An 11,289-nucleotide genomic window follows, 5' to 3' on the forward strand; every position below is an offset into this window, starting at 1 on the left:
ATATAAATCGTCGATTTTAACGGTTCAACCACTAAATTGAAAAAAACGACGATTTCCAAGTAATTCTGGAACCGAACCAACTTTTTAAAATTTTCCGATTGGACCATCGGTCCAATCTGGTCTTTAACGCACTTCCAACTAATCTTAAGGATTTTGCCCTTAGCAGGGTCCTTGGGCTCAACTAGTGGCATCCAAAACCATGACCCGATGCTATAGGGTTGTAGAATGAACTTTGAAAAAAAAAAGTTATTTTTCAATGTAAAATTTTAATTTTAAATTTGGAAGTTAGGTGGAAGCTCAGCCATCCTTTTTCAGAACCATAGATGCTTTTCTCCTGGATCTGACACTGTCCAACACAGGACGACTCTTTAAGATTTGTTACCAAACAGTGATGATGCATCATATTGTTACCAAGAAGCCAAAATTTGAACCAAACCAACCAGGTAACATTTATGTCATATAATTGGTCCGACTTTTTTATATTTTGCATACTCTCTATGTAAATATAAGCAAGTAAAACCAAAACAAATATCTTTAACGACGCCACATAACATAAAATCACATTTCACATTAAAATACGGGATCCAAAAACTGAGCCTCTATGATTCCCGATTGAATGCATCACAATAAAGCTACTACCCATTTGATCGTACAATGCCATGTGAATCTAAAGATCACCTGATTTCGTAGGCTCATCTCTCTTTCGCCCTCTCCTTCATTATAAAAATGAGAATAAATGGACGAATATATGGTTTCTTAATCTTCACTAATTACCCACACCGACTTACTCTCTGACAGTCGTAATAATGGTCTTAAACAAATTATACCCTAAACCATTGATCATTCTCCAACACCACCGCAAGCCATGTCCACCTGCAAGATCATGTCTTCAAAGGAGCCTTCTTTTGTCTGTCAGATATTCGAGCAGGGGCTGTAGAATGCGACTTGAACCGGCCTCTTCCCCCATCATCAGTCTCCTGAAGAAAGCATAGAGGTTACTTATGAGCAATTTAAATTTTCCTTCCCAAGGAAATAACCTCCTCTACCAAAAAAAATAGACCATAGAAAATTTTCTTCGGTTCTTTGAATAAATAACCCCACATTCACAACTTGCATACCCAAGGAAAACTGATTTTATGTTCTAAACAAGGTTAGAAGTTTCTTTCTTTTCATTGATCTATAAATAAGTGTATAGGACTTGGTGTTGAGTTAAACATGGTATTGATTCGGTAATCCAAGACCTCATCGGGCAGGCTCAAATCGTTATTTGCCAAGTGAAGCTCTCTGTATTTCTTGTCCAACATAAAGGGTCATGGAGTTTCTGAAGATTTCATCCCTAACCAGCCATAAAGAAATGGAAGGTAAAAAAAAAAACATCTAAAAGTGGCAACCATGTTCACGTACCTTTTTCTTTACAATCTGAACCACATCCTCATCATGAAGAACATGACCAAGACCACAATGTTGTGGATAGTGCCTCGCACTTATGCCCCACACTAGCACATATTTCACATCCTTCACCAGATTCCTGTGTATGTGGTTACAAAAGTCCTCTACCGAGCAGCCACCTCTGTCCTGAAATCAAGGTACCACAGAAACCCGGATTACAAAACAAACAGAACTTCTGTGCATAAATATCTTCTTATACAAAACGTAGATACTCGAAACAAAGAAGATCAGATAACCTACAGCAGAAAGAACTACAGGGTCAGAAAAATCAGGTTGCTGCCCCTGTGGCTTTGTATAAACTCTTACAAGCCCCATTGCCTCCCACATTTTTGCAAGTAGCCTGTCTAAATTGAGCTGTTTTAATTGAACAAAAAGAACTAGTCAATACCTCACGTCCCATGCACCAAGAAAAATGCAAAAGTTGTACACCAGTCACATTTTATTTATAGGGTTTAAAGTTTTGGTCCAGTTGGGTGTGGTGCAACTTGGCTATCTGTCATTGAGGTGGCAAACTTCACATAATCGTGGACCAAGTAAGCACAGTACTGATAGAGTGGGCCAAGTCTTACAAGAATCGTATACATTTCTCGGTTGCCCAAGTTTTGCACCCAAAAGTGAGATTTGATTAGTTCGCTCTGTTAATTATAATGGAAGATACCGATCCAAAAGTTAAGAAGGGTAAATGGAAAATAGAACCTACCTTCAGATTGCAACTAATGACGATGGAATTTGGTTGTCGAGCTAGTTTGTCGACGTCATCAATACCAACTACATCAATCTTGTTATAGACATAAATACACTTCATGTATTTGCGATTTCCTTCAATGACATCAATGAGATCATCCACAGTGGCATCCTCACGAAATAACAACTACAAGAAAAGCAATCAGGAAAAAAAAAACATACGTGCTGTTAGGTAGGCTGGTAAATTCTTAATAATAATATCTAAAATTTGTAAGCAGTGACTAGACAAATAGCAGCAGAACTTTTTTTTTTATTCATTTTTTTAAAGGGATCCCTGACATCTTTCTTTCAAAGGAACACTTCAAACACGCTTGCATAGAAAACCTTGAGTTCATTAGGACAAGTACCACTAGAGCAGTTCATTTAACCAATGATAAAGTATAATCTTTGATCCTTTACAGTGATGTCCCATTTGAATGCAAAATTGTCCCATGAAGGCCCTTTAAAGGTGTACCATAGACCTGGGTTCAACTGAACGGTGCCTGCAGGCTTGGATTGGAAGGATAGGGCTAGCTTTTCAGAGAAGCTGGTTGAGATGGCGTAAATTGCAAGGTTGGGATGATAGGGCTAGCTCTTCAAAAAGTTAATTTTTTTATGATTGTCAAATAAAAAAATATCCTACCTGTTCTACACTTTGGTTACAATTCTCGTAGGCAATTCTGTACGTTCACAATATTCTCATAGGCAATTTTGTACGTACACAAAAACACAATACTAAGTTTCACAATAAGATCACGAAAATAGTAGCTAAAACTAACAAGTTACTATGGCCCCAACTCCCAACAATTTCTTGACGCCCACAATAGAATTAGAATGATCCTTCAATCTCTAGCAGTTGTGACCAATTGCTCAAAAAATATATAAACCATGTAGAGACTAGAAACTGAGAAGAAAATACCTTCAAATATTAAGTTGCCTATGAACTAAAATTGAAAATCACCCTTCAAAGTGTGCATTATCAGGAGACAATACAAGAAAATTGTATAATCGACTTATCACTTTTACTTCAGCTTCTTCTTATACTTACCAAAAATTAATTTTATTGAATTTCTACAAAAATAAATGTAATAGGAGTAAAGATAAAAAAGATGAGACCTCTGCATTGTGTATTTTGTATTCATGTAGAATATTATAGCAAAGCTTCTCGTCCACATGAGTCAAAGGTAATGTGCTGTTGAAAGAAATGCCCCCCGTCTTTTTCTTTTTGAAGTAGATCTGTCAATGGGACAACATCATAAAAAGAAACAATAATAAGGAAAACCCTAATAGAGTACGTAATGATCAACTAATTCTTGCAAGCTTTCCATGGTTCAATGTTATTAGCCATCCATTCTTCACATTTTAGACCAAATAGATCATCATCACAATCACCATCAAAACTTTATCCCAAAATTTGGGGGTCAGCTGAATAAATTTTGTTCTTCCATTCAATTCTAAAGCCACATCCTCTGATATTGCAAATATGTTCATACCAAATAGACCTGGTATTATAATTTTTCAATGATACATAATATTCACTCTATGTACTCAAGAAACCTAAAATGCCCATTACATTGTGAGAGTGAGAGCTCATTGATAGAGACATCAACTAGATAAGAGATTTATCATTAAGAATTGGATAAAATTATTAGACAACCAATTGAAGCACAGTTGAAAAACTCAAACATTAGGAAATATGATAAATAAATAATGTGAAAAAGGTATAAAAGCAATGTTATGATTTCTGAGCTTACAGACAGCTATGAGAATCCTTGAAGGGATAATCTTACTTGAGGTGGTCTCTTGTTTAGACGCAAACCCACAGCTTCCAGCTCTTTGGTCAAAATTTGGCGATGACCTTCACTCTAAAGTATGTTACAAGAAGCACACTTTTAAAATGACAAAACAAGAAGAGAACAATTACATATAAAATGAAATAGCAGGAAAAACTACAATGGACAAAAGAATATGTTAATTCAAGGCAGGCTGTAGATGTCAGGAAAATTGCATAACAATGAATATTTGACAACACTGTAATGCATTTGTTTGATGGAAACTAATACAATCTGAACATGGAAAGTACAACCACACTCAAGTTTATGTAATCCTTTATAAATTCAATCATCAGAGAATAATCAGTTATGGGTGATCCATATCTTATTTGGGAACTAGTAAAACATTAGGCAATGGAAAGTCATGGGTGGCAGTATTACAAAAGGCATCCAATCATGTACTAGCAAAAGTATTGCAGGCCAAAAATAGAAACTTACCTTTGAAGCATCAAGAACCATCAACACAATATCTGAAGACTTGGAAACTGCAATGACCTGTAAAATATAAATATTAATTAGAACTTCTGTGATTTCAAATAATAATCAACTTCATTTTGGCAAATACAACTAATTACAGCAATTTTAGCATCTCTTCAAGGATCATATTAAATGAAATTTAAGGAAAAATAACAAACAGTAGGCCTATACAGGCCTAGTAGAAGAGATAATATAAACGACATTCAATTGAGATGGATTGAGTATACATAATGAAGATCAAGGATAGGATGATTGAGGAAGAGTGCTTTGGTGTAAGTTGAGGGTTCAAAAGGGCAAATGGCTAGCCCAAAATGATGTGGACAAATGCATTAAATATATATATGAGGACACATGCCTTAACAGAAAATATGCACTATGCATGTTGCCGAATCCAAAGATCAGAAGTAAGATTATGATAATATGTCCTATTGTTGCAGATATATATGCATACAGGAATAGAAGAAGCACTACAGGCTGTTTACCTGCCTACCGCGTCCCTTGCCCTCGGAAGCACCTTCAATGATTCCAGGAAGGTCAAGAAGTTGAATTTTAGTATCATTGTAATGAATAATTCCAGGAATACAAGTAAGTGTCGTAAACTCGTACGATGCAGCTTCTGAACGTGTTCCAGTTAACAGAGTTAGAAGTGTCGACTTCCCCACACTGCCAACAAAAAAAAGACATTCAATTAAGAGACACAATATGTAGATTTTAAAATATTTACATAGAATTTATTATTTATCCCTTTTGATCAATTGGATAACATTATAATTTGTCACGGCAGGGAGACATCTGCAAGGAAAGCTAGATTATAAGTAGGTTGATATTTGTCAAATAGCAAAACATGGGGGAAATAGGTGATGCGGCAAACAAGAAAGAGAAGAGAAGGAAAAAAAGAAAAATGAAAGATTACTACTAATAATAGCATGGGCATGTACTCTTTTTTTTATTTTTATTTTTTAAAAGAGCACTGGTGAGTACTATGTGATATTGTGTATAAGGCACGGACAATTAACCATTGTGATAAAATATTATCCAAATATCCTTAATATGATGGATAATTAATATTATGTCATACCGTGAATCAAATAGAAAAACAGCCTGTTGGGTAGAGACAATAGATGTATTTTAAAATGTCTACAGAAAGCTTATCATTTTGCCTTTTTAATCAATTGGATAACATAATATTTTTTCATGGCAGAGAGAGAGAGAGCTGCAAGGAAAATGAGATTGGGTAGGTTTTTCAAATACCTGAATGCAAGGGAAATATATAATACAGCATACTGGGGAAAAGAAGAAAGATTACTACTAATAACAGCACTGATTACCATCAATTAGCCACAAAAAAAAAAAAAAGCACTGGTGTGTATGATTGCATATAATACACAAGGGTAATCAACTATTATGATGAAACAGAAAGTAAAATATTCTCCAAGAAATTTGTTTTTTTTTCTTTTCCCCTTTAGATTTCCTCGTGATCATAAACCTTTGAAGCATCTGGTATTGAGGGATATCTAGAAGCTCATAGACAAGAAAATAGGGAATCTAAATTGACCCATACTATATTATTAAAAGCTAGGAAATCAATATCTGCTGCTTCCTTAAATCTGATTGATAATTCATATCAGGCAACAAACCTTGGAAATCCTATAAGCGCAACACGTCCATGACCAAACTTCGTAACTTCAAACCCCTCTCCAGCTCCACTAGAACCCTGATTCATAAGTTTCAATATTATCAAATTTGCCACAACAAATAAAAGGGTGTGGATTGGTAAAACATAAAACAGTGTGCTGAAAATTATATGCTTGAAAAGAGTAATTATTGATCCAGGGAAACCATAAAGATACCAATACTAAGAGCAAATGTGGTGATTAGCATCAAACTACTATTTACATAAAATATAAATACAACCCTTAGAACCCCGGAATTAACAATACGAAGAAAATGGCTCATTTATAGACAAGTTTTGGATTTTTTACAACCACAAAAGCATCATTGAAATTCTTGTCCCTCACAAGGGGGGCCAACAAGGAGAAGATACCAGGATATCAGTAAAAGCAGATAAAGATATAAGAAGGCTTTAAAATGCCCCGATATGGTATCCAATATTACAAAAAGTGTGGCAAATGGAACCAAGGTGCCACATTGGTGAAGTGGTAAAGTCTGTGAGTGGTTATACACAGAATTCTTTGGTAAGCAAGTGGGTGAAGGCGGCTTTTGAAGTCAGCTATAAACCACAGAATTCCACAAATTACAGATACTAAAATATCTTCAAGTTATATGTAAAGATTTGAATGTGGCACGGTATTCGACAGGACTGCAGATGCAGTAAACTTCGAAGAATATGGCTCAAGATGATTGGTAGAACGGGTTCAAGCAGCCAACCCCAAATAACTAGATTAAGGCATTGTTAATGGTGTTTATGCGAATGAAATACCCCATATAATAAATAAGCAAGTCACTGATGTATTTATTTTTACAAAATACTCCATATCTGCCATGAATGAAAGGATGAGATTTCTAAATACCTTTGGAGGCTCCAATAACTGTGTCCTTAACTTTGCTATCTTTGCCTTGAGTTGCCCAAGATGGTACTCTGTATAATCAGTGAAATCAGATGAATATTTCAATTGTATGTAACAGCCTTACTACAGAACAAAAGAAAGCCAGCATTTGCAGATTCTCCAAAATATAAAAGCTATACAGAATGGAACTTAAAGCAATTTCATAATAATATCTTGGGTGGATGCAATTTGGGGAAAAAACTACAGGAAATAAATCTTAAAATTGAATACTTGAAGAGTATGGCAACATCACTAATTTGAAGAAAAGTTATGATATGATATGAGGTACATAACATTCATCTGTGATGGATAAAGTAAAGACGAACCTGTAGCTTTATTTTTCTGTGTGCGTGCCATTTCGGCTTCAATTTCTTTAATCTTTTCTATGATACCCATTTTTCCTCAATAAACCTGTTACCAAGAGAAAAATTAGTATAAATGGACACATTTAAAACAGAAAAAATGATCACAAAGTTTGATTGAGCACAAAGTGAACTGACCCTAATCAGATATGATAGAAAGTTCCGGCAGCAAAGGTAAAAGTTCACTAGATGTATCTGGTGTTTTATGTGCCAATGATAGTTAGAAAGTTACCTTTAATAATGTATGATAATTGCCAATCACTATCTTACAATAATGATTGGAAAAATAATGTTTTGCTCAAGAATCTGTGGGGTGTTGGAATCCGACATGAGTAGTTCACCCTTTTAGAAGAATCCTAGCAACATAAGCTACTAACAAATCCAAAACGATCTATTGGTAACCAATCCCATCCTAACAGTCTCTAGCTTATAAAATGGTTTAGATCAATGAGTCCAAGAACATCATGTCATGTGCTTTGGTGATTTATATCAATTTTTTTCTTCATTTTTTTAAAATTAAATACCCATTGTATCCAAAATCCAATAGGGCTAATAAATTCAAAGAAAGAATTCGGTTCTTCTGTGTTCTGAAGAAAAAAAAAAAAACACTCCCTTTGTCACAATCGTAGATTGGTTGCAGAAATCAAAGTGTGGGGATTCAAATTTGTATTTCTTCAGAAACCAAAGTAGTTCTCTCTCAATTGCCAAAAAAAAGAGAAAAAGGAAAGCTTGAGATGAGCGTCAATGCATTGAGAACCCCTGATGGAAACAGACAGTAATTCGCCAGAAACCAATGTGAATCCTAACATGGGGTTCTCGTTTTAGTTGGAGAATATTGAAAATTTTGAGATGGGTATCAGCAGATTTAAAAATTCAGATCGAAAACAAGTACAATTTGTAGGAAATCTGATTATCAGCCATTGAAGTTGAAATTTAATGGTGAAAAAGAAGACTAAAAGGGGCAGAACGGATTAACAAACCTCTTAATCTCCACTCTAACTCTGATGCACCAGAACTTGCAGGAATCTGACACTCTTAGTTGTGATCACCAGAATCCCTTCTCGAGGATTTAGTGTACACTCCACCAAAACCCTGAGACTCAGCTTTTCGGAACCTCTTGAGAGAGTTCAATAATAAAACAAGATCACCTCACCGATGACCGAACCACCCCTAAAACTAGGGTGCAACTTGGTCCAGCACAAACCACGAACCAAACCAAACCGATTTGGTTTGAAACAAATTACTGTTCATTCCGGGTTAAGAAAATGGAATCAATCAATTTGATTGGATTCTGGGTTCAAGGCTTCCATAGAACTGAACCAATCCAAACCAAACCAAAAACCAAACTCATATCGTTATAGCACATACATTAATGATTTTATTTTATGAATAAATGAGTGACATATTTTTTTATGGATCAATTAATGACTAACTCAAAAACTCAACTAATGTGTATCTTGCAAGAATTGAAGAATTTTCCCTCAAGATACACAACTGTACATCCTCATAAAACATGTGTAGTTGTGTATTTTTAGGAAAAAAATATATATTAGTTCTTGTTTAATGGAATCGTCTTATGTTGGTTTGGTTTTAATTTTGACACAAACCAAATCAAAGCAACCCAAGTTGCACCTTTACCTAAAATCCAAATAAAATTTACATCTCACCCCTAAAATAAGAAAAAATCTCTCAAAAACTTTACTTATTAAAGTTTCTTTCATAATCTTCCTTCGTTAAATCGTAATACTATTTGTTCTAAATAACAAAAATACCACCCTTTACTATCGAAGATAAAATAGAAATAAGATAATTATTTTTCAAACACCATAAAAATTATATAGTATTAGCATACATCTTGCTTTTTAAGTTATAAGGAGGCCCCTAGTTAACCAAAATATATATTTTTTAATACAAAATCTTCACCACGAGAGAATGAAACACAACCAAATCAAAGGTATCTAGTGATTTTACTTGTCACACTGTAGAAAGAGGTACTAAAATGATTGTTCTTATTCTTATTTTAAAATTGTTAGATCAAATTACTTTACATCCATCATAAAAATAAGAAATACTCATATACAAATAATTAGATTATTATAACCTGACTAATTTATTGTGTTTATTTCCATTTAAGAGTAGAGCAAAAAAAAAAAAATTGTTGTGGTGTCAATGGGCCATAAGATGTGTCATGTGACAATATTTAGTGGTGTCTCCAAGTAAATCATGGTATTTGATTTTATTATATATATATATAGAGGGATGTTAGCTTTTTTTTGTTTGTTTGTTGGATTATGCTTACTTTTATTTTTCAAATAAAATATTAAGTTGTATAATTTTAATGGTGTGAAATATTTTGTGTCCAATACAACTAGATACTGTAATTTTATTTGGCATTTTATCTTCAATAATGCGGTGTATATTTGTCATTTAAAATGAATGTCATTGTAAACTAAGATTTTGTAATGAAGTTGAAAATGTAAGGATTTGAAAGACATGGAGCACTTAAGTTTAGGTTCATCAAGTAGTAATAATATCGTATATTGTACTTGATTTGGACTTTTCAATTTGTGACCCAATTGTGTCGATGGGTTGATTATAGTACGATTCCACATATTGAGAACTGAAATCTAAATAAATATTGATTTCAATTCTTATTCGTTTTAGTTGGGGATGGATTTGAATGAAAATTGACCCTACAAATAGCCATCCACCATTGGGTATTAAAAAAAAAAGTGTTTTTTAAGTATATATATATAAAGTGGCTCCCCTTCATTACAAAAATCATTTTCCTGCCAAAAATGATTTTTTATTATTATAATTGGGTATTCCTATATATAGGGAACCAGGTCCGTATTTAGGTTTTGCCCAGTCCATAGACTATGGTTTTGTCCAAGGATTAATCCCAAGGCACATGCAACACCTACACATCACACACACCAAGTAAGTGAGAGAGCACCTTCGAGGGTTGCCTCTGAGGAATTAATGCTCATACTAGGTATCGAACTCATGATCTACGGGCATTAACTGTTTATCAGTCTCAAATTGCCATTGAGTCAACTCCTCACGATTCAAAGCGGGTTTTTCCCTCAGACTAAAAGCTATTTTTCCACCAAATGACCTCCCAAGAAAATGATTGTCTTATCTCTTGATCTTATTTACTCATCTTCACCCCAAAATTAACTCTCTTTTTGACATCTTTTAAGAACAATCAAACACAATTTATTTTTTAATAGAATTTGTTTTCTCTTGACCACTTTCCACGGGAAGGAGTTGAAAATATGTATATTAAACTTCATCAAACCCGGACTAAGCTTGGGCCTGTCTGGACTGAGCTAGGGCATGGATAATTAAGGTCATTTATGATTCACAGGGGCACAACCAAACTCTTTACATAGTTTCCGAAGTGGGACCAATGATGAAATTAATAATAATAATATTAATAAAGAGGGGTTGAACTCGATAAATGATCATCTGTATATTTTTTTGGAGAAGAACCCTTTTATTTTATTTCATTTGATTTCCATCTTTAAAAGTAAGGATTCACCAACAAAGCCATGTCTAGTACATAACCCATTTCACAGGGAGTTAAGGTAGTTGAGAGGTGGTAGTCTCCCCATCTTCACAGCAAATCGCACAAAATGGCCTTGTCCGAACCATTGTGCATAAACAGCATTTGCATGGTCCATTACATCCTGTATAATCATGCATTAAGATCAAATATCTTTGAGAGGAAAAAGAATAAAATAAAATTACAATATAGAAAACATGCAAGAAAAAATCTAACAAACCCCATGGTAGGGGATGAATAGGTGAGGGGGCTTGGAGGTCAACAACAATTGGAAGGCGTTCGAATACTGCATGAGCCTGCAGGAGAGAAGA

The 11,289-nt window shown here is 34.4% G+C and overlaps 1 protein-coding gene across 1 annotated transcript; it reads right to left on the bottom strand.

Annotated features, from left to right (window-relative positions):
• Nucleotides 1-548: 548 nt before the first annotated feature.
• LOC147412216 (developmentally-regulated G protein 2) lies at nucleotides 549-8,557 on the bottom strand. The gene is made up of 12 exons (XM_086457718.1): nucleotides 8,391-8,557; nucleotides 7,375-7,459; nucleotides 7,013-7,080; nucleotides 6,119-6,195; nucleotides 4,964-5,144; nucleotides 4,443-4,499; nucleotides 3,963-4,037; nucleotides 3,289-3,408; nucleotides 2,150-2,320; nucleotides 1,690-1,803; nucleotides 1,405-1,575; nucleotides 549-977 (listed from the first exon to the last, which is right to left on the bottom strand). Exons 2-12 carry the CDS (start codon nucleotides 7,442-7,444, stop codon nucleotides 882-884), a joined length of 1,200 nt encoding a protein of 399 aa, XP_086313844.1. The 5' UTR covers nucleotides 7,445-7,459; nucleotides 8,391-8,557; the 3' UTR covers nucleotides 549-881.
• Nucleotides 8,558-11,289: the final 2,732 nt, after the last annotated feature.

Source organism: Akebia trifoliata, chromosome 1, assembly GCF_017979445.1.
Source record: "Akebia trifoliata isolate Shusen 1 chromosome 1, ASM1797944v1, whole genome shotgun sequence".
Lineage (NCBI taxonomy): Eukaryota > Viridiplantae > Streptophyta > Magnoliopsida > Ranunculales > Lardizabalaceae > Akebia > Akebia trifoliata.

Coding starts and splice junctions, on each gene's coding strand:
- LOC147412216 (XM_086457718.1), bottom strand. CDS start 7,444: ATGGGTATCATAGAAAAGATTAAAGAAATTGAAGCCGAAATGGCACGC. Junction 4,500..4,963: donor GCAAGGGACGCGGTAGGCAG/GTAAACAGCCTG, acceptor TATATTTTACAG/GTCATTGCAGTTTCCAAGTC. Junction 978..1,404: donor TTCAGATTGTAAAGAAAAAG/GTACGTGAACAT, acceptor TGCTTTCTTCAG/GAGACTGATGATGGGGGAAG.